The 23,755-nt window shown below is 41.8% G+C and overlaps 1 protein-coding gene across 7 annotated transcripts; it reads left to right on the forward strand.

Annotated features, from left to right (window-relative positions):
* The first annotated feature begins 2,227 nt into the window (after window positions 1-2,227).
* Window positions 2,228-23,315, forward strand: tpm2 (tropomyosin 2 (beta)). Of its 7 annotated transcripts, none has more exons than XM_015974114.3 (9): window positions 2,228-2,559; window positions 9,534-9,659; window positions 11,789-11,922; window positions 13,574-13,691; window positions 14,427-14,497; window positions 15,668-15,743; window positions 16,589-16,651; window positions 17,275-17,344; window positions 22,425-23,315. In XM_015974114.3, the coding sequence occupies exons 1-9, from the start codon at window positions 2,446-2,448 to the stop codon at window positions 22,505-22,507; spliced, it is 855 nt and encodes a 284-aa protein (XP_015829600.1). In that variant the 5' UTR covers window positions 2,228-2,445; the 3' UTR covers window positions 22,508-23,315. The 7 variants fall into 7 exon arrangements, with proteins under 7 accessions (XP_015829600.1, XP_015829589.1, XP_070408287.1 ...); XM_015974103.3 differs by lacking the exon at window positions 22,425-23,315 and adding an exon at window positions 18,938-19,295; XM_070552187.1 differs by lacking the exons at window positions 2,228-2,559; window positions 9,534-9,659; window positions 15,668-15,743 and adding exons at window positions 10,577-10,917; window positions 15,166-15,241.
* Window positions 23,316-23,755: the final 440 nt, after the last annotated feature.

Below are 23,755 nucleotides of genomic sequence, written 5' to 3' on the forward strand. Positions count from 1 at the left end.
ACGCATACTGATGCGCATGGATGAGCTGACATTTTAATCGTTAACGCACATCGCGGAGGTAAAATATTCCCATCAAAACATCAGAGCTTTATACTGGACACTGTGTTCAGCGCGGCTCAGAGCGCCCACGGTGGACAGTGAGCTGAAGATCTGGGGTTCCTAGCGCAGTGCAGAACCACGGCGCATGCGATAAGATTTCCTCCCACTGAAACAGTCTGGAAACCCGGTCTCTCTGAGGGATGTCACTTGGAAAAATGTTCTTTTTATGAAAGTATGAAACTTTGGCTGAACAGCGCTTGTTCCCGTCTCTAATATGGAGACGCATGACGCGTAGAGACATTTGATCACGCACAAAGTTTATGTGGAGCAGAAGCGGTCGGGCCACGGCAGGTGAAACGTTCCTAGCCTATATGAAGTGAAACTGTTTAATTGTAACATTAATGTGTTACTGGACGCGCTGATCTGGTTGGTTAGACCAGTGTTTGAAGTGGAAAACACAAACACACACACACACACACACACACACACACACACACACACACACACACACACACACACACACACACACACACACACACACACACACACCAATTAAGATAATGCTGATAGCGTGGACTAGAAGCCAGGTGATGGTTTACGTATTTAAATGATGATCAGGCTGCTGTAAAATGTAATCTCCATCCACATCCAGACAGAATTATCCTCTATTCTTTCTCTAGTTGCTCTGCTCTTGTCTGGGCTGATGTAGCTGATGGTGCGCGCGGCGCGCCTAACTAGCGGCTGATGCACATTTTACGCATTTGGAGAGGTGGGCTGGATGCTTTGCTTTTACTGGATATGGTCCACTTAACGCACGGGTGTAGACTACATATTAATGACAAATGAATGAAAATTAAATTGTGAGTTTTTACTTCATATTTTATAAATAAAAAGGACGGGGGAACACATTTATGAAGTCTTTTTAAACTAAATTTTCTAGCGCGACCTGCCTGCTTCACTTAAGTCACTGCTTATTAAGGTCCGACCAAAATTACCGTGGGAATTGGGTAATAATAGCTCTTTGATGGGAACAGGTTGCCGACCCCTGGTATAAGATCTGAGCTGGTAAAACAAAAATCCTCATCAGCAGGCGTTTTTGAAAGTGTGTGTGTGTGTGTGTGGGGGGGGGGACAGCTGCCAATCATAAATTTTGCCGGGGACATGTCCCCGGCGTCCCCGGTTAAAATGACGCCTATGGTGATACTAAGCTGTAGATAGAAGCTGACACACACACAAAACTGTTCAGTTAAAGCAGGATTTTTGGTTTAAGAGTTTTTTTCAAACCTCTTTGCAGTTGGTTAACCATCCTCCACCCTAGAGTGGGTTAGGAGCAGAATCTCCCCTTAAGGTGGAATAAACTCTCCAGCCTAATAGCCGACTTGTCAGGTGGTGTTCTGGTCCTGAATAGACACGTCAGCTATGGCAGCATCAGCATCTCAGAACAACTCTCATCCCCTCCTGGTACCCATCCAACTGGGAGTTTTCTACCCAGATCATGATGGACTCATCTCCTGTCTCTGGCCCGCCACCCCCATCCACCTGTGGTCTCCAAGGTCGAGGACATTCATCACCCATGGCATGCAGAGAAGCATCAAAGAGCGGGGCGGTCAGAATACACTCATCACTTTATAGCGTGCTGTGCAACATGATGGGATCAGAACCTAAACTCAAACTGTACTTTACAGGAAAGATATTTGAACTCTTTGTCCTAGGTTATCTGAGCCAGATGTGTTCTTTCATGTCATGAATTCAATAAATTTAACGAACAACCCAACAGGAGGATCTATAACTCTTCCATAGATTAAATCTGCTACACATCAGCCGTATTATTAACCATATTACTTATTTATTGTGTCTCTGATTTTAGATGAAAGCACAAATTTAAACTTTTTTATGTTTTGTGATTTGATGATTTCCCCCCTATTATTTTAATCTTTTGAGTTCAAACCTGTCAGACTAGAAAAGTCAGACCAAACCTTTAATGGTGAGTTTTCAGCTGCAAATTTCATCCATCTAGTTCCAGCTCACATCATTTGAACAGGAGGCCAATGGAAACTTGTTCCGATCACTACCAGACTCCTCTGCGAGGAAGGTCCACCAGTCCTGGACAGTTGTCTTTTTAAATATTTGGGATGTGAGATGACTGTCTCACACAGAGCGATGAGAAACACACACACACACACACAGACCAGCTCTTGCTGCCTAAATATGGGCAACAGTTGGAGCGGGTCTGTAACGGATGAGGTTCACGCTGCAACTGCAGCAGCTGGTGGGCTGGACCAGTCTGTGAGTTACCCTGGAGTCTTTCAGTCCAGCACCACAGCTCGCCCCCATCCAGCTGCCTGAGTCTCTGTCTGGATATCTGTGTTCTTCTTTTCTCTGCTGAGAGCCAACACACACTAAAACATGGAGGCCATCAAGAAAAAGATGCAGATGCTGAAGTTGGATAAGGAAAATGCGATAGACCGTGCAGAGCAGGCTGAGGTGGACAAGAAGGGAGCGGAGGACAAATGCAAACAGGTGGGTCTGATGGTACCAAGCAACAGATCAGAGGGGAAGGAAGTTTTCATGGGTAAAAAAAAAAAGAGCTACAGAAACAAGATGTGTGGAAATTAATTAGGTGAAAAAAATCAAAAAGAAAAGATAATCAGAGAGAGTCGTGGTTGTCTTCTGGAATTTAGTTAAAACCAATAAGGCCTCCTGTCCCTTGACTTTGGAGAAACCTTCAACAAATAAAACGTCTGAAAATTAAAAATCAGTTTTTATGTCTGGTCAGAACCAGTAAAAGATGTGCAAACGAGAACAGTTGGATTAAAGCGCAATGGAGCTCCTCTGGGGCCTGCTATTGAATAAGTTAACTTTATTGATAAAGCACCATTTACAGGAAACTGAAGATCTCTACAATAAAAACAAGAAACAAATGTACAAACGCAGATAAAAGAGAAAGTGTGAAAGCTAAATAAAATAAGCAGCTGTAATCACACAGCCCAAACCCTTTATCTGCTTTTTCAAATGGTCAAAAGGATTGATTGATTTTTATTAATTAACTTATATTTTAGGAGGATATAGCCACTTGAGAGAAAGGATAGAAGCAACACATTCTACAACCTGCGGGCCACTGGTCTTAAATCCCTTCATGGATCTACCAGCAGCCCTCGACTGGATGACCTGAGACTATAAGAAGGTGTGAGGAGCTCTTAAAGTTCAGAGATGTAGGCACAGAACATGAAAATTCAAAACAACTTTTAAAAATGTTTTTAAATGTACCAAAAGCAAGTGTAACAAAATTAAAACAGGTGCATTGTGGTCTATTTTCACACGTTATGAGGACACACGCAAGTCCAGCACTGTTACTCCTGTTTTCCTTTCTAATCTTGGTGACTGATGAGTTGAGGGTGAAGTTTGCTGGAGCAGAACACTACAGATGTGCTCCATTTTCACTTCTCTCATTTAACCACACCAGTGTTGTTGCTTTCCTTAAGACACTGCTGCTAGAGAAAATTTACACAAAAATTAATCAGCTTTTTTTTTCTTTATGTGGGCAAAAAGTCTTTGGCAGCCACAGATTTTGCGAGTTGTCCACGTAAATAGATGAGAGAGGTCTGTAATTTTCATCGTGGCTACACTTTAACTGTGAGGCAAAATCCAGGAAATCACAAGGTACAGTTATTAAACTGTTTATTTGTAAAATGTTGAATGGCTTGTATTTATATACAGCCTTTTACAGTTCGACAACCCCCCAAGGCGCTTTACAACACAACACAACCAGCTACCCACGCGCACACACACACACACACACACACACACACACACACACACACACACACACACACACAAACACACACACACACACACACACACACACACACACACACACACACACACACACACACACACACACACATGCTGGTAGTCATGAGCCACATTGTAGCTCTAGCTACAGCTGCCCTGGGGCACATTGACAGAAGCGAGGCTACTGAACACAGGTGCCACATACTTCCGACCACCACCAGCAGGCAAGGTGGGTGAAGTGTCTTGCCCAATCACACAACGACTGTGGCAGAGTGAGCAGGGCTCGAGTCTGCTACCCTCCTGTTGCAGACCACAGTATCCCCAGTGCAGAAAATACATAATTTAGTACCTACAAACAAGCAATGTCTTCACAGACCTGTTACTTCTTCTTTGAGAAGCTCTTCTATCATCGTTTCCTGTATTAATGGCACCTGTTTGAACTTCTTACCTGAATAAATTACACCTGTCTACACCTTCAAACAGTCACACTCCAGACCTTTATCCAATAGAGAATTTGTGAAGACATTTGAAAGTCCGTTTTACCCACCGACAGCCCTAAACCATCGCAGCTCTATAGAAGCATGGAAGAATGGGCCAAAATACCAGCAACAGTGTGTGCAAACCTGGTGTAGACCTACAGGAAACATCTGACCAACTGTCATTGCCAACCAAGATTACATGAAAAAGTATTGAGGTAAATGTTGTTATTTACCAAATACTTATTTCCTGCACCATATTATTTAGAAATTATACTTTGTGATTTTCTTGGATTTTTGTTTTACATTATATCTCTTGCAGGTGATGAAAATTACAGACCTCCCTCATCTTTTTAAAGCTGCAATAGCAAAACAAGCTAGCTTTTAAACACAAAATTACTGAACTCTGACCACTCCCATCAGCTATCATCCCTGGGCCACATCCCTCTGATACCAGAAAGTACATTACCAGAGTAAATGAGAGTACGCTAAACACCGGGCACAGATAGGTCTAAATGTCTTTTGTTGTCTGTCTGCAACTTCCAAAGGCGTTTTTTGATTTATTTATTTTTTTTGGAACTCTGATAGTTTGTCCTAAAGTTGAAGTGGTAGCAGCCAGCAAAATGCCGTAAGGACCACAGTGAATGCGGAAGTGCAGTGGTTTGGAGACACAGACAACCGGATGGTCCAGTCGTTGGTTTTGGACTGAACCATGGCTTTGGTTTTTAGACAAATGGGAAAGAACCACTTCTTTTTAAATATAATTCCACAATATATACATATAGCTGGAAAGTTAAGAGTCATGAGGAAAAGGTTTAAAATTAGCTTGTTTTGTGGATTTGCCATTTTTGTGTTGGTGGGATAACTTGCACAATCGGTGACTTCCAAATAATTTTTGCTCCACTGTATTTACAGCAGCAATGATTATCATGATTACCAGAAAGATAATTAATCTGACCAGTCAGATGGGAGCTGTCTTCACTTTAATCCGCAGGACTTTTATGGTCCTATCAGAGTTATGATTGATCATCTTTGCTACGTCTGCTTTGGCTGGGATCACTTGCTTTAAATCAGATGATCCATTTGGGCACTCTTCGTGCCTACAGAAGTATCCCCAGACTATCTTCTGTTGAGCATGTTTTCCCTAAAAGGTCTGAGAGGCTTCTGGTGTTTACAGATAATTTCTGAGTGAATTAGCTCTTTGCTGAGGGTCTTTCATACTTCTTCTTCACTTTGGTTTGAACATGAGCAAACATGGACCAAACCCTCCTGATTGGCCCCAGGTTTTCTAAGACAAACCATCAAAAGTTGCAGCACATTTTAGTTAGCTGTCTCTGCATTTATTTGGGAAATTACAATATTCAGTCTAAGTTATGTGTGAAAATAAAAGTAAATGTGACTGTTTCGAGTATCTTACCAAAATAAAAGGGAGGTGAAGAGATCTTTTCCTTTGATTGTAAAACTGTGTGACTCCATTTAACCATACAGTAGATCATTCATCAAAATGTTCCTGTCTTGGTTCTCTGTGCTCATTGAAAATAGCTGATCACATGCATGGTAGCACAGAGGGAAAACCCTTTAATGAATCACAGTCCAGCAGGAAGGCTGGATGGAACAGGCCAGACAGACACAGGAGCTATAGAGTCCTGTCGCCCCAGAAACAACTGCTTATTAATCATAAGTTATTCTTCTTGAGATCTTCTGACGATGAGACATGATGGAGTTCTGGCTGGTTAGTCGGATCTTGAAAATATTGTTGTAGGCAATCACAGCATTACAAGATTGTTAGCAGTGCCCGTTCTGAAAGACTCGGCTGCTAACGTGTGAAATTTTAGCATCTGTAAAACTGAAGGTAGAGAATAAAACATAAAGGTGTCAGCATACTTTCAGTGAGCAGCAGTAGAAGAGGACATGTCATCTGCCAGAACTTCATTTAGTCTCTGCTGTCCAGAATCCAACGCTCTAAATAATTCTCTGACTGGTTTTCTCCCCTGATCACCATTAGCTGTTCTTGTTGTGTAGTGCCATTTATGCACAGTGATGCTGTCTGTTAAGGAGAATAGTCCAGGTTTGACTCTTATCTGGGTACTAGAATCTACAGCGCTCAGCATAAATGAGTACACCGCCTTTAAAAAGTATGAATTTAATCAGACTTTTCACAAGACTGTGTTTTATTGAACACTTGTTTAACTCCATAACATAAAATTAAGGTTAATAACATAACTTTGATCACAGAATCTTCAGTTTTACCAATCCGCAGCAAAAGCTGGCGACGTATTATCATCTCTCTTTTTCCAGTCTTCAAGAGTACGTAGAGCCTGGATGCTGGATGGAGAGTGGTGCTCAGCTTGAACAATGAATCATTAGATGAATCATTGTGTGGTTGAATGCCTGTTAATTAGAATTTTGTAGTTTTAAGTGGGGCTTTTCTCTCAAGACCAATTGGAGTGTACTCTTTTTTTTGCAACATGGGCTTGAATGGATTTGTTAGGAAAATCAAACTTTTGTGTGCAAATGAACAAATCTTGTTTGCAATCAATGGTCCACATTTGTGGGAGTATTCTGTAGTGCGGTGTGTCATAGAAAATGTTGATTCTGACAGGAAACTAAAGGTTTTCTGACTAATGTAGAGGGGTGTACTCATTAATGCTGAGCACGGCACATATTCTCCCTGTTCCTACACGGGCTTTCTCAAGATTTTCTCAATGACCATGAACATCTCTGTTACGTTTAGCTGGGAAATTAGGATTTTGCCATGGAGGCGGACCTTTGGTTGGTCTTGTGACGTTCCTGCCAAACTGACAAGTCATTAAAGAAAATGACTCATTCCAGACGTTTGTGGAATTGCTGGAGATTTCAGGGTAATTGAATGAAAATTTTAAGGATGTCCTTCGTCCAGTTGACATGTCCCCTGATGAGGAGGCAGAGACTGAAAATGTAAGCTGAATCTACTATACTGGTAAAGGTCAAAGAGGCAGTTAGTTGCACCATTCTTTCTTTGTGAAGAAATTTCTGAGCCAAAAGGCAGATACTGTACAGATCTGTCCACACTCCACCCCATGAGATTGAGATGAGGACCAAAATTACGAGATGCTGGATCAAACTGGCCAAAATGATCTTCCTAAGAAGTGTGACTGAGTTCAGCCTGAGGAGTAAGGTGAGGAGCTCTTATGTTTGCTACTCATCCAGATCAAAAGGAGTCAGTTAAGGTGGTTCTGGCTTAAAGAACTCCTCAACGCCTACATCTGGAGGTTTGCCATGAATGTCCTACTAAGAGGAAGATACCAGGAAACCCCAAAACTTATTGGCGGTATTGTGAATCCAGTATAAGCTGGAACAGGCTGCTGAGGAGAGGGAGATCTGAGCTTCCCTCCTGCATCTGTTACCTCCAAACCTCAGCCTTGGATAAAAAGGAGAAAATTAACAGATGGATGGATGACTGGTTACTACTCAGTATATCTGACCACATTAGTTGACGGTCTATATAAAGAAAGCTGTCGTTTATCTGCCTAACCGCTGACATCATATTGTTCCCGGAGGGCTGCAGCTGAAGCTGTTACAACGCCTGCTCTTCTCTACTTGGGAGCATTTAATACTGGTATGTCTATTCCTGTGCTACCACATAGCCAGCCCCCCCCCCCCCCCATGAATTGTTGTGGCCTCTAAAATCAACACGGCTGGTTTGAGAGTTACCATTTTAAATATAAAGGATTAGGAGATTCCAGTTCCATGAGGGAGTCAGAGGCTCGACATAGCTCTGAGCAGACGGGCTGTAACAGGTGATGCAGAAAGGACATTTGTTCTAGGAATTTAAGAAGGTCTTGGTGCTTTATTGTGGCCTTTATATAGTTCTGGAAGCAGCCCCAGCCTTGAGGGGAACTACTTTAAAATAGTATTGTAAGTGTATTCATCTCAGCTCATAGCAGGCACATTGAGCATAAACACACTTTAGTGTTTGGTAATGTAAAATATATGAAACAAATCCTGAAATTTCTTTACTAATCTGTTCTGGGGAAAATAAAAAGTGCAGTAAGCTGGTTGCATCATATTAGTGTGCAGTGTTCTGATTTAATCCCAGCCTTTAGTCGCCTTGTGCAGCAGCCTTGATTTGGTGATCCTGATTTCCTGTCAGACCTTTCTAGAACTTTATCTTCTGGTTAAACCATGCTTTTACACATTGGGATTGGGATCATTGTCATACTGGAGAATGAAATCTCTTCATTTTTAACTAACAGATATGGTTTGGAGCCTTTGGACCATTTTTGGTTTGTTGCATTTGTACAGTATTTATTTGTCTAAATTTGCCAATGTGAAAACTCTGATAAATAAATGATAAAACATGAATAAAGAATTTATGGAACTGATTCATGATTTAGTGTTTAGTGTTCTGAACTTCAAAGGGATAAAGTCAGACACAAAGGGGTGGTTCCTATTTTTGTCTGTGCTGAGCAGCTGAGTATGTTTCTGTCACAAGTTATAAAACATAAAACAGAAGTAATAAAGACACACCATTAGTCGGTGTTGGAGTTCATGCTTCAGTGCATCTCCTTTGTTAACCCTCCAAGCCTGAAATATGAGTTAAATAGACTAAATCTAGCTTTAAAATTTTTTACCTATTTGTTGTTCTATTTTAATTTAACAAGTATGTTATAACCAGCTTCATTTTTTGTTACATAATTATATAACAATATATTAGCAATAAGAAGAAAAAAAAAGCATTGACCACTGCCACCTACACATCCTCCACTAGAGGGCAGTAAACACATTTATGAATAGATGTCATCATCATCCCCATTTATTGGTTATATAGCCCTTTAAAACAGTCAGATCACATAAAACCAAAAGTCCACATTACTTTCCTGAATAGGAAGGCTTTAGATTTAAACAGGCCAGGGTCAGCAGGTTTCTGATCAGAGTGCTAATCCTAAAACTCCACTAGGACATTTTAGCCAATATAGTTTGATGTGAAGTTGCAACAACAGTCGACAATGAGTCAACCATGCATGACTTCATTTTGCTCTACATGCACATGTAGGAAAATTCTAAATAAATCGGTGCAAATTAGATTAGAAAGTTTTACCAATTTCCTCTGCCTGCAAAGTGAATGTTTTATTCACATTTATCCTCCATAAACAGGTTCCTACTGTCTCCAAGGCACCCCCACCCTTTGCATGTTCATGAAGATGTGTCTGTTTTCTGATATGCTCTGTGTGCTGTGGCCTGCAGCTGGAGGAGGAGCTCCTCGGTCTGCAGAAGAAGCTCAAAGGAGTGGAAGATGAACTGGACAAATACTCCGAGTCCCTTAAGGATGCCCAAGAGAAGCTGGAGCAGGCAGAGAAAAAGGCAACAGATGTAAGTGATGTACACTATCCTCCACCAGGTGGTAAGAAACAAAGTTAAAATAGTTTATTGGTAATTTTTGGAAATTAGGTCGTGACTGAGCTCAAGGTAAAAATGAAGGAAAAAAAATTCAAAATAAGAGCCCCCGGTTTAAACGTTTTTTTTTTTTTTTAATTAGAAAAGGTAACATACAAACAAAATGCACCTTACATTATATATTCAAAAGATAATCATTACATGCATACATATTCAACATTTTCACGTATATGAAAAAAAACAATAGAAAACAATAGAAAAAGAACATCTAAAGCTGGGGTCATCTAAGTAATAGATTATTGACTTACTAACTCAAAATCTTCTACAAAGGAAATAAACAAACCAGCCTTTTTCTTTTTAACTAAATTCAAAGATTTAAGTAATAATTTTAAGTCATTTCTCCAATAGGCTAGTGTTGGTTTAGTCTTAAAAAATCGACATTTATGTATAAACTGTTTACATAAAATTAATAACACATTAACACCATCCCCCGGTTTAAACGTTGTTTTGACTTCCTACCCGGATATCCATGTGTTACCAAGGAAACACCATGACGCCGGAAGCATCCGGCTGCTTCCAACGTTCTCAAGCTCCGTCGTTCTCAGGCCCGCATGCTCAGACCTCTTCCGCTTCACGCATACGCTTGAAATTGAGTCCGCTGGCTAAACGAAGCTGGGTGACGGAAGAAAAGGAGAAACATGTCATTTGATTTAAATGTACAAAGCACGTTTTACCTCTGTGGCGCTTGGTGACCTTCCCTGACCAGAGGATTGGTTTGTTCTTTAGAAACTGAGATATCGGATTTCTCCACTGCTTCCTGCTTTTTCAACTTAATCAACTTTAAATAAAAATTTATCTAACATTTTCAACTTAAAATAAAATATTTGCATTGTTAACTAATAAATTAATTTAAACTAATGTTTATATTAACCAAAAAAGTAGCCACAAAACAGTTAGCGACGTTAAATTTATTTGCGCATGCGTGAGTCACCTAAACCGGAAAAGCCCTGGTGCTGCAGGGGCTTCAGACCGTGGGGGTCCCCAGAGTGCGGCTAGAGTTTGCGGTGACGCTGGTGTACTGCTCGGTGCTAACGGCCACAGCATGACGACCTTGGCATCGGTAGACGCGGTGAGGAGGAAGATTCAGGGCCTGCAGCAGGTCGTCTACGAGGCGGAGGACCGAGCGGAATTTCTTCAGGCCGAGGCGGACATGGAGAGGCAGACCAGACAGCGGGTACCACAAACCGGACCGAACTCTGGGTTCACCGCATTGTCCACTGGGACTCTAGGGGGCGCTGTGGTTAAAAAAAACAGGAAACTTTATTTACTCGGTCATAGCTTTTATTCGATTTCATTAAGATTGCTGTAGAGTTTTCTTTTGAACAACTTATGAAGTTATTATGTCGTTGGCTTGCTTACTAAACTGATGTTCTGAGCTTTGAGAAGAACTCATCCCACGGTCATTTATACACCTGCGCAGGTGTGCGGCACACCGCTCCTGCGCAGTCTGCAGGTCCCTTGTTACCCCTGTTGAACCCGACCGTCTGCCGGAGGAAATATCAATTATAGGGTTGTCAATCATAGAGAAGTCCTTGAATCAGCTGAGCTCAAGACTTAATGTTTAATCAGCTGATGGTTTTTGGAATGTGTTTCCCACTTTAGCAAATGTTTTATTATTAGTGTGAATATAACTAAATGTATTATCTTAGGCAGAGTTTAATTAATTCATTAATGAATTAATTTTGGACTAAATCCACTCCAAATGCTTTCAAATGCTAATTTAAAACACCATAAATCTGTAACAAAAAGGAACACATCTAAAATCCATCTCACTAGACTGTTTTCTACATATGGTAGGGGAACACACACACACACACACACACACACACACACACACACACACACACACACACACACACACACACACACACACACACACACACACACAAACTACATATTGTCTTGCTCAAGGATGCTGTAACACAGATTAGAGTATGACCAGTGTACCACATGAATTATGATCATATCATAATGTAGTGTGTGTGTGTGTGTGTGTGTGTGTGTGTGTGTGTGTGTGTGTGTGTGTGTGTGTGTGTGTGTTCCAGGCTGAAGCAGAGGTGGCCTCTCTGAACAGGCGTATCCAGCTGGTTGAGGAGGAGTTGGACCGGGCGCAGGAGAGGCTAGCTACAGCTCTGCAGAAGCTGGAGGAAGCTGAGAAAGCTGCAGATGAAAGCGAGAGGTGAAGAGCTCGTTCATCCTGTCACCATCACACTGCAGGGGATTTTTAAACTAAGGCAGGCCAGAAGAATCATAAATGTTTGTGGTTATCAGCAGCTTTGGGCCGATTCATCTGGAGATCCTGATATTCATTTAAATTAAAACGACTTGTACGTGTTTCTGAAAGCTACCACATCTCCTAGGTCTTTGCCTTTAGTTGTAATACCTCCAGATGACCTCAAATATTTATAAACAGTGTTGATATTCCAGTTGATTCTAAACCTGGATCACTTTATGCAGGCGGAGATGGGATGCCTGCAGGAATGTGATTTTTCATAACAACGACACACCACCAGTTTGGTTTTACATCCAAGCTGGGAACAGATCTGTGTATCTATAGCCTTAAGGAAGCAGCTCATCTTTATTTGAGACAGAACTCCTCAGTGATGATGGGGTTTATTGATGCATCTAAGGCATTTGATCGGGTCAACCACTCCAAGCTTTTTTGTAAGTTAAGCGAAAGTGGTGTCCCTGATAGCATTGTGAGGATTTTGGCATACTGGTATTCTAATCAGACGATGCAAGTTAAATGGGACAATACCACATCAGCCCCCTTTGGTGTTAACAACGAGGTGCGTCAGGGAGGGCTACTGTCACCTGCTCTGTTCAACCTCTACATGGATGATTTGTCAAATCAACTCAAGAAATGTAAAACTGGATGTATGATTGGTAACAGGCTGATTAATCATCTCATGTATGCTGATGACTCGGCCATCATTTTGCCCAGCAGTGCTGGTTTTCAGCAGCTGCTAAACACATGCTCTGAATATGGGCTGAAGTACGATGTGCAGTTTAATGCAAAAAAGAGTGTTGTGCTGATTTGTCGAACCAAAGGGGATAAGGATCTTTGTTTCCCAGACTTCTACTTGGTCGACAAGAAGATAAAGTGTCAGTGACAAAGCCAAATATTTGGGTCACATCCTCACAGATCAGCTCTGTGACGATGACGACATTTACCGGCAATGTCGCGCTTTGTATGCCCAAGCCAGTATTGTGGTCAGGAAATTCCACGTGTGTTCTGATAAGATTAAAAATCCACCTTTTTAGAACCTACTGCACACCTTTGTATACTGCACCTTTGTGGTGTAAGTATAGGAAAGCCAGCTTGCAAAAGCTTAACTGTAGTAGCATACAACGATGCGTTTAGGACTCTGCTAGGGAAGCCTCGGTCCTGTGGTGCAAGTCTTTTATTTTCTAACGCTCATGTCAGGACCTTGCAAGCCATAATGAGGAATTTGATGTACAGGTTTATCTTGTGGTTGAAGAACTCTTAAGAACAGACTTGTGCGGATGCTGGTTGATCCCCATTTTAGTGCAGTCCATTACCAGTCATCCATGTGGAGACACTGGTATGCCTGTCTTTTATAATCTTTTGTATCGTTTTTTTTATGTTTTTTTTAATGTGGACCTTGAATCTGATAATAAAGTTGAATTGAATTAAATTTCACTCTGACTGCTAAAAGTCTGTCATATTTTATTTTTCTGTTCTAAATTTCCCAACGCTGTGTTTAGTCCTGTTGTATTTCATCTTCCTGTTTTTGGTAATTTCTTCTGCTAAAGATCTAGAGAAGCAGTTGATCACACCTCCTGTTTCTGTCCTGCTGTTCCTTCAGAGGGATGAAGGTCATAGAGAACAGAGCAACAAAAGATGAGGAGAAGATGGAGATCCAGGAGATGCAGTTAAAGGAGGCCAAGCACATCGCTGAGGAGGCTGACCGCAAATATGAAGAGGTGAGAGATGGAGGACCCAAAGTGACATATTTCAGTTCCAGAGTTGATCAGATATGCTTTAGACCATCACAACGTTTAAAACGAACCACAGCTGAGAGAGTCTTCCAGCTGTGGCTTTATTGTTTGGATCCTCCTAAACTCATCTCCAGCAGTAACCAGCTGTTGACTGACCTGGTGTGAGGGGTTCTGGTCACATGTCCACTCCAAACCTGAACAATTAAAAACTGCTGATGGATTAAAGTCAAGGCTCTGAACCAAACCTCTCAGCTCTGACTGACCCTGTTACAGATCAGATATAAAAAAAAGTCCAGGAAGGAACTTTAATTTCCTTCTGTTGAAGTGCGTAGGACCCAGACAGGGTTTCAGGGTGTTGTCTGACCCCATTCAGAGTTCTGGTGGGCTGAGTCCACCTGCAGGGTGGAGGGTTTGATAACGCTCCTGGACACAGACAAGACTACAGCCAAGACTTCCCTTTCTGAAGGTTTTCAGGGGGATCTGCATGACCACACAGTTCCGTCTGCCTCAGAAAAGCCCAGAACTTATCGCACCCTGGGCAGGAAGCTGTTTGACCCCCTGCTGCCAGAACCATAAAAACCAGAACAGACCGGAGATCTCTGCAAAACAGAATAAAGAACCGCTGAGAGCATTTAGCTGCAAAGCTGCAGAGTGCTTGGTAATAATAGTTACAGGTGTGTGTGTTACTTCAGTTTTTCATGTTACATTTCATTTCTGCAGGTTGCTCGTAAGCTGGTGATTCTGGAGGGAGACCTGGAGCGCTCAGAGGAACGTGCTGAGGTGGCTGAGGCGTAAGTCAACACCTGCAATGAGAAACTCACTCACAAAAAATAAATATGATGTTCTAGAGGAAAATACAGCCTGGTCACTAGGACTTAGATATATGTTTAAAAATGCATGTTGAAGTTCTCCAGAAGTCTGCAGCGTTTATGGGTTCTGATGGCTGTAATCACATGTTTGGTTCTGTTGGCTCCACACAGATGGTGTCTGGCTGGTGTTTTATCAGACCAGGTCATCCAGCTGCTGCAGATATATAACACGGTTCACTATTAATATTTCACAATTGAAAAGTGCAAATGGCGAGCTGTCATAATATGATTTTAATCAGCAGTTCTGCCCCTTGATGGACCCAAACCCTGCACACTTCTCTTCTACAGTTTCTTGTGTTATTTTTCTTTTTTTGTGTAAACAGCAAGAATTGAACAGTATAAATGTTCCTTATGTTTTAGAACGAGTTTCTGCATTTGGCTCTTTTATTTAGCAGACGACCGAATGCTTTCTGAGTGGTTTGACTTTGCTGTGATGCACTAACTCCAGTATAGCCTGCTGAACATAACCAGCCACCCTGAATGTGTGTATGTGTGTGTGTTTCTGATCAACATTAATGCATGAATGCACCAATATTGCTGGTTTCCGGCTCACCCCACCACACCACGGTCTTCTGGGCTAACCACTTTAGGCGAGTGAGGGAGCTTGAGCAGGAGCTCAAACTGATGGACCAGAACCTGAAGCTGATGATGTGCGGAGAGGAAGAGGTACTTGCTGTCCCTCTTGCTGCTTTGTGCTCCTCTGGCCTGCAGACTCTCAGCTTTCACAGTATTTTCTGTTTACCTCTGATGTTCTTTGTGTCCCTCTAATCTTTTTTTTTTTTTTGGATCTTCCGAGAGCCAGCAAAGAGATGTGCATATATCACATTTCTTATATAAGATAATACATAAGAAAATCACTAATGAGCTCAACCTTTTCTTTAATTGAAGTTGATTTATTTCTGAGATTATTTGTGCTCCCCTTTCCGTCTTATTCCCACTTCAGGTTTAACTCTCTGCCATTACTTCTCTGGACTAAACCTAATAAATCATTAACATGATGTTTGAGATTACTCATTAAACCTTTGAGCTCTCCTGTCTTTCAAATTACTGCCTTTTTCTGCTTTTTCCTTTCTTCTTTCTTACGTTGTTCAGTAAATCAGCTGACCTTGAGGAAGAATTGAAAAATGTCACCAACAACTTGAAGTCTCTGGAAGCCCAGGCTGAGAAGGTAGGGTTGGAGCTGAGAGGGACGTTCCACTGGACTTTGCATATTTGACACATTTGTTCTAATAAATGTAATGTATATAAAATAAGTCCATTAAAAACACAAAACACTCGCCCAGTCAGCAAAACGCTGCTCGATTATGATGATCCAGAGAGCGTGCAGATCCCGTCAGTGAATCATAGTCCTTGTCTGATCTCTCTTCATCACTTAGAATAAAAACAAGAAAAGTTATTTTGATTCTCAGCTGGAAGATAAAGAAACTGTTGAGTTAACGTTTTGTTGAGAACAGAGGGAAAAGGTGTTGAACAACAGTTTAATCATGCGATGGATCCTGATTCTGGCTTTAATCCTCCTGGAGCTGGAACAGCTGGGAGTTTAAACTGGTTCTGTTCAGGTCCAGATTCAGATTAGGGATTAAAAAGTCTTTATCATGAAAACCTATTCTGAAGTAAAACCTCTGTACTTCATTAACACAAGGCATGATGGGTATTAATGTGCCGGTTTTGTTTTTTATTCCCTCTTTTAATCTAAAAATACTCCTTTCCCATTCTTTCTGACTGAATCTGGAAAAGGCTTTGACTTTATTATTTTAATCTGGAAACAATAAAATCTTCATATTCCTTCACATGTCTGATGGGAACATTAACAACTGTAGTGCAATTAACATGAAGCACAGGTTAGATGATGCAGTAAAACATCTAGATAAGTTCCTTTCTTTAGTTTCATGACCTTTTATTGTGTCCTATTATTATTTTATAATTCATTTCTTCTCATAATCTGATTTAGCAAAGTCCGTTTCCCTGTTAAAGGTGGTGAACTGTTGTTAAATTCATCTTTTTGTTTTCCAGTACTCACAAAAGGAGGACAAATATGAAGAAGAAATAAAAGTTCTTACAGAAAAACTGAAGGAGGTAAGACTTTTCCTGTTGAAATGACTTCTTTAGCTCCCCGTGAAGTGTTGAGATGTTCATTCTTACATTTGTAGGTTTAAACTAAACCCTCCCACTATTCTCAGGATGCTACGGGCTCCTGTTCAGGTGATCTGATTTGAGTTCTCCCCCTGGGGCTCAGTCAGCTCCTCCTCCTGAAAGGATTGTTGTCATATCAGGTGTTAAAAAGAGCCAGAAGAGGAGATTTCATGAACACAGCATCTACACTAGTCTAGAAAAATGTTTCAAGCAGAAAAATATCTAAATCAGGAGAAAATCACCAAGTGATCCAGTCAGAGCAGCAATGTTGTAGAACGTGGTCATTTCAGCTTCCCCAACCCAAACTCCAACTGCACATGCATGAGCAAGTTCAGACATGCTAATAAATTCCGAGTTTTTATATTTGTTGTATTGTTTCCAGTTAAAATTAACCATCAAATAATTACATTCGTAATGTAATTCGATACAAATGAAACTTGAAAACTTAGAATATGGTGCAAAAGTTCATTTATGTCCATACTTAAATGCAAAACTATAAAACAAGGAGGAATTTAATCACGTAAACCAAGACCATAACCCAAAATACGCTGTGGTTTGTGTTTCAGGCTGAGACCAGAGCTGAGTTTGCAGAACGATCTGTCGCCAAGCTGGAGAAAACCATCGACGACCTGGAAGGTACTCAGATGGTTCTGTTTCCTGTTCTTGACGACCGTGTTGGAGAGAAAAACAGATTAACAAACAGCTGATAACATTCATCATTAGTGAGATGCGATGCTAACATTAGAGACATGCTAACCCATTGTTAACATCGGTCTTAGCATATTGTTATGGAAGTTTCACATCTGGGCCAGCATGGACCGGGCTGGGTGGCGAAGGTCCAGGCCCAGCACCGATAGGGATTGTTCACAAACACTTTTCAAGAACGGGGAAATCTCCGAGCACGTGGGCGGGGCAAAAGACGAGCGGAAAAGTCTGTGGTGTCTCCCTTAGACGGCTGTGCAGCCCAAGGCACGGCAGCGTTGTCTCTCTCTCTCTCTCTGTGTGTGTGTGTGCTCCTCACAGCAGTGAGAAGGAGAGACCGCTGCAGCTTTTGTCTGAGGCAACATTTACTTAGTTTCCAGAATGATAATGAATCGTGCAAGCAGGAAGTCCCTGCTGGTTTATTCTATCTGCCAATCGGAAGCTTCTTCTAACGGTAGGCGTCTATTTGAGCCGGCCAATCAGTTGGCAGTGGGTGTGTTGGATCTGTTCAGCCCAAAGCAGACCGTCTTGGTATGTGTGTAGATCGGCTGAGCACGGAAAAATGCAAGGTCACCTAGATGTGAACATTTTAAAAGCTACCCAGTCTGGTCCGTGCTGGCCCAGATGTGAAAGCGCCATTAGTGTGGGATCAATCACTCATTTGCTCACACACTCACTCAGACACACACACACAAAGACAGACAAGTGCTACAGGGTTCATGGAGGCAGCCATGATAGACCAAAATGATCCAGCAAACATGATCAACAGAGTGCTTTGGTGGTCTTGTTTGTGTTAAAACTCTTTTTACAAAATACGATGAAAATCAACAATCTGAATTATATGGTAACATCTCAAAGTTTTGAGACTCATTTAAAGTTTGAAGTTTCTGGGTGGAATTACGCTGAAGTGGTTAGTCTAAATAAGTGTTTTTGAAAAAGTTGAAGCCATGACTGTGCTTCAATAGACCAAAGTAAAGTAAAAGTATAAAGGGTAGAACTACCAGCCAGCATCTCCAAAAGCAGCCGACTGTTGTGATATATTGATAAAATTAGCTGAAAACTTGACAAAGCACAAGAAAAAGACAAAACAGCAGGAGTAAATAAAGAGAAACAATCATGCACAACGTTGGATTATTGATCCGATTGGTCTGGGACTGTGGTTGGAAGAGGATCATTCGAGCTTGTCGAAGCAGGACTACATCTAGTAGCTCCATCCCGTTACAGAGGAGGTGTGAGGCTCGTTTCTATCAGTCTAAAGTTGTTGACTTCATTTTTATCTTGGACATCTTGCATACGGACAGATGGGTTGTGTGTGACTAACTTTCATCAGCTGACGTAGATCCAGGATAAGTCTAACTGACTGTTGTGTGTTTTGAGCTGAAGTGATGACATTCACATAGTACTGGTGGCAGTGGCAGCGATTCTTTACCCTTTTTAACTTTCTGGACTTTTCTCTGTCCTGTTATTTCATCTCAATGTTTTTCCATCCTGTGTGTCTGTCTGTGACCTTTCACCCCTCTCCTCCAGACGAGGTGTATGCTCAGAAGCTAAAGGGCAAAGCTCTCAGCGAGGAGCTGGACCTGGCTCTCAACGACATGACCACACTGTAGACACTGTCTTCCTCCCCTTCTGTTTCATCGTCCCTCCACCTTTTTGCTCTTCTCTTCCTTTTTGCAGCAGCGATGGAAGATTTATCAAATGAAATTCAGACTCCCTTCAGCGGTTAGATGTTTGTGACACAGGACTGGTCTATTGTTTTCTCTCTTTTTAAAAACAGGAGCTGCTGCTTACCTTAAATGTGGTCTGATTAATGTCCTTATTAGTGAAATATTTATTTAGTTCTGTTTCCTCTCCTTTCTGTAATAAAGATTTAAAGCTCTCTTGACTTTTTGTCTCATCTCGGTTTCCTCCTTGCTTTCTGCTGACCACCTGCTGCACACGTAACACACATGCTAGGGCTCAGGAAATAAACCCCATTATACATTTGGGAAAAGAACTCTTTGATACACGCACAAATAAGCACCCAACCCCACACAAGGTCCTAATAACAAACAACATGTAGATCACTTTTAAAAAGGATACATCAAATTTTTACCAAAGGTAAATAATTTGAGCTCACTAAATTTGGGTATTTGCGCTGATCGCTGTAGGATTGGGGTTTAATCTGTCGTAGAGTCACAGCTTCATGGGGAAAGTCAAACCCTGAGCCTTAATCCACATCTTTAGTTCCCCACCAACATAATTATGGGTCAGTGTGAGGTTCTGATGATTTGATAGCCCGGAGTAAAAATTGTGTGATTACATTTTTTCTATTCAAACACCGAAATTTGAATATTGATGCTTAAATTTGTAAGGAGTATATTTAAGGTTTTATTGTATCTATTAGTTAATTTGATGGTGCTGACAGTTCCTGTTAAAATCAAAAATGATATATCTAAAAAGTGTCAGCATGTAAAAAGGACTCAACTGATATTTTTTATTTATGCTCATATTTAATGTCAGGTTTGATGGTTTTTAGCTGCAATAAAGCCATCAGGGTGTTTTTAATATAACCGTTATATTTGAGATTTTTTAAATATCTACAATGGGCTGCATGGTGGCACAGTTGTAAGCACTGTTGCCTCGCAGCACGAAGGTTGCAGGTTCAAAACTCGGCTGCAGCCTTTCTGAGTGGAGTTGCGTGTTCTCCCCATGCATGCGTGGGTTTCCTCCGGGTACTCCGGTTTCCCCCCACAGATCACAACATGCCCCATAGGTTATAAATTGTAAGTCGCTTTGGATAAAAGCGTCTGCTAAATGAATAAACATAAACATAAAATAAACACCAGAGAAATGTATTGAAATTTACTTCCTTTTGTTGTTCTGCTTCCTGTAAAGTTTGGAGTCTGATGTTAAAGTTAAAAGTCCCATCAGTGTTCACACTGTTGTGTAAAATTTGTTCTCCACATTTGACGCATGGCCTGGGGAGGGGAGGTGAGCTGCAGACACAGCTGTGCTCAGGAACTATTTGTTGTTTTATCCCTTCCAGTCGAACACCTTAATGCAGAGTGTCAAGCGGGGAAACATTGGGTCACCAAGTCTTTGGTATCACCCAAACATGGATCTCCCAGTCCCAGGGAAGACACTCATACCACTAGGCCGCTGAGCTGGTGGATACTCTAATATTATAAATCAAGATAAGAGCCTTCACTCCAATTAATTTGAATCAGCTGTGCACTGGTGGGTGTATAAGGAGTGTGTACTGGTAAGTACAGGCCCACTTTGGGCACTGCTTAAGATCCTTAGAGCTATCACGCTGTCCCTGGTAGGGTCTCCAATTAAAAGCGAGGGGTTGGACCTTATTCTTCAATGAAGTTGACCCAGTTGAGCGGAGGAAGTTCTTGTTAGCCCTCAGACTGATTGCCTGTTTGTTGGGATTTACCCAAGATGATAAAAGGGTAGGTCCACTGTGCTTTCAGGTCGAGGAACAGGCCCCAACTCTGGTTTAAACGTATGCAGCAAACAGCATCTCAGAGTACCCACCCACTTCAGAGATCCTAGAACCAGCTTTAGATGGGGCTCCAACTGGGGACTCAAGTCTTTCAACTGTAACATGGGCAATGACAGTGAGACTTTAAGAGGTGTGAATGGAAGGCATTTAAACCTTTGGCCCATCCATTATTTTCCACTTCTTCGGGTCGCAGGGGCAGCAGCCTAAGCAGAGATGCCCAGACTTCCCTCTCCCCAGCCACTTGGGCCAGCTCCTCCGAGGGATTCCTAAGGCATTCCCTGGCCAGCCGAGAGACATAGTGCCTCCAGCGTGTCCTAGGTCTTCCTTTAGGTTTCCTCCCAGCTGGACGTGTCTGGAAAGCCTCACCAGAGAGGCGTCCAGGAGGCAACCTAACTAGATTCCCGAGCCACCTGAACTGGCTCCTCTCGATGTGGAGGAGCAGCGAATCTACTCCAAACCCCTCCCTGATCACCAAGCTTCTCCCCCTATCAGTAAGGGAGAGCACAGACACTCTGCGAAGAAAACCAATTTCAGCCGCTTGCATCTGTGATCTCCTTCTTTCAGTCACTACCCAAAGTTCGTGATGACAGGTGAGGGTAGGAACGTAGATCCAAGAAAGAGCTTCGCCTTCCAGCTTAGCTCTCTCTTCACCACATCATCTGCAAAAGGCAGAGACCTGATCCTCAGACCACCCAAACGTATCCCCTCATCATCTTGGCTAGAAATTCTGTCCATAAAAGTTATGAACAGAATCGGTGACAATGGGTAGCTTTGGCAAATCCAGCTCCCACCGGGAATGGGCCTGACTTGCGACTGCGGGCAATGTGGACCAAGCTCTCATCGATCATACCTTCAACTGATCAGACCAATCAGAACTAGCAGCCCGTATCAATGGGCCTAAAACCCCATACTGCCCACAGACCTCCCTGAGTGACACTTATACACTTTCACCAAATCCACAAAACACATGTAGATTGGTTGGGAAAACTCCCACTCACTCTTCAGGACGGGTAAATGGCCTGTATAGCACCTTCTTAGGGTTCTACAACCCCCCAAAGTGCTTCACAACACAATCAGTCATCCACCCATTTACACACATTCACATGATGGTGGGGATGAGCTACAATATAGCCACAGCTGCCCTGGGGTGCACTGACAGAGGTGAGGTCTGCCACTGGCGCCACTGGTCCCTCTGACCACCACCAGCAGGCAAGGTGGGTTAAGTGTCTTGCCCAAGGACACAACAGCAGCATTCTCTGGTAGGAGTGGGGATTGAACCTGCAATCTTCTGATTACTGGACAACCCGTTCTACCTCTTGAGCTGGTATAAAGCCAAAACCACATTGCTCATGAATCCGAGGTTTGACTATCCGATGAACCATCCTCTCCAGAACCTCCAAATAGGTCTTACATTACATATGTTTTTACTAAAAAAAGAGCAACTAATGTGTCTTTGTATGTAATGTGAAGAAATACAGAGCGCTTATTTACTATGTCTTTGACTTATTTTGTTTCCAACTGTAGAGAAGCTGGCCCAGGCCAAAGAAGAGAATCTGGATATGCACCAGGTGTTGGACCAGACTCTCCTGGAGCTCAACAACCTATAAGAACCCATTCAGAGCTGTACGGGCCTGAAGGAACATCTGAAAGTCTTAAGAACATATTGTACTTCCCATCCAACACTCTCAGCCTGTAAGCCCACACACCTAGAACCGTTAACATATCTCTCATTTGCTTGCATTTATGGAGCCCCTGTATTAAGTTATCAAGTAATTCTAACTTGTTTTTTAAATTATATAGTTTATTAAACTAATTACCTGTAGGTGAATTCACCTTGAAGGCTAATTTTTCATCAACAAATCATCTATTTGATAAGTTAGTTTCTCCTACTACTGATGTCAGTGCAGCTCAGCCCTGATCGGTGCGTATGTCTGAAAACAACAGACTACATCCTTTTTATTAATGTCATCTTAATCACAGATATAATCAACATATGGTTATCAAAATAAAAAGCCTGAGATTTTTTATCCTGATTTTGAGTTTTCATCTCTGACCAGAGGAAAAAGAACAAAAACCTCAAAAGGGAGATTCAAAGAGACAAGAGTAATCACATTGTGTTTGGGTAGACTAGGACTGTTTATACACACACAGCTGACATTGTTTCAGAGTACAGGTGAAACAGGAAAAATTAGAATACGGTGCAAAAGTCCATTTATATCAGTAATTCAGCTTAGACTGAGAGAACATCTAAAGGCTCAGGAACCCTTTGCTGGAGTTTTTGATTAATTAGCTGATTAGAGTGTGACACCGAGTCTAAAATACTGAACCTTTTTACGTTACTCTAATCGTGCTAGATTTTGAATAATTTGTGCGCCATAATCTTCAGTTATAACAAATAAAGGCTGAAATATCTGGCTTTGCATCTTTTTGTGTTGTTTGTGAGTCTCATAAATCAGTTTCACCTTTAAGAATGACCGACATAAATAGCCTTTGGCACCACATTACAATTTTTCAAGTTTTATCTGTACCTATGAGTGGTTCCGTTCCTTTTGTTTTGCTACTTTTATCAGTTCACCCGTTAGCCTTCCCTGTCTTCACTGACAGCAGATCCTCACCAGGTTAGCTTTCAGTTTCCATTGGATGTTTGCATCTTAGTTATTTTTTTCTTTTAAACGTGAGCCTTAACTCACCAGCTAAGCAGCACTCAATAAAAGTTGGCAACGATCCATGTTGAGTACTTCTTAACAGCACTAACAGCCTGCTGTGTTTTACTGAAACTCACTGATATCAAAAGTTGTGTCTCTACTAGTTTACAACTCTGCACCAGTTCAACGCTCTCACTGGAAACACTTCTT

Source organism: Nothobranchius furzeri, chromosome 6 (assembly GCF_043380555.1).
Source record: "Nothobranchius furzeri strain GRZ-AD chromosome 6, NfurGRZ-RIMD1, whole genome shotgun sequence".
Lineage (NCBI taxonomy): Eukaryota > Metazoa > Chordata > Actinopteri > Cyprinodontiformes > Nothobranchiidae > Nothobranchius > Nothobranchius furzeri.

Bases quoted from the DNA above. Each gene is read 5' to 3' on its own strand.
- tpm2 (XM_015974114.3), top strand. From the start codon at position 2,446: ATGGAGGCCATCAAGAAAAAGATGCAGATGCTGAAGTTGGATAAGGAA. The intron at 9,660-11,788 runs GTAAGTGATGTA...TGTGTGTTCCAG, and splicing joins CAGAGAAAAAGGCAACAGAT to GCTGAAGCAGAGGTGGCCTC. The intron at 13,692-14,426 runs GTGAGAGATGGA...TCATTTCTGCAG, and splicing joins CTGACCGCAAATATGAAGAG to GTTGCTCGTAAGCTGGTGAT.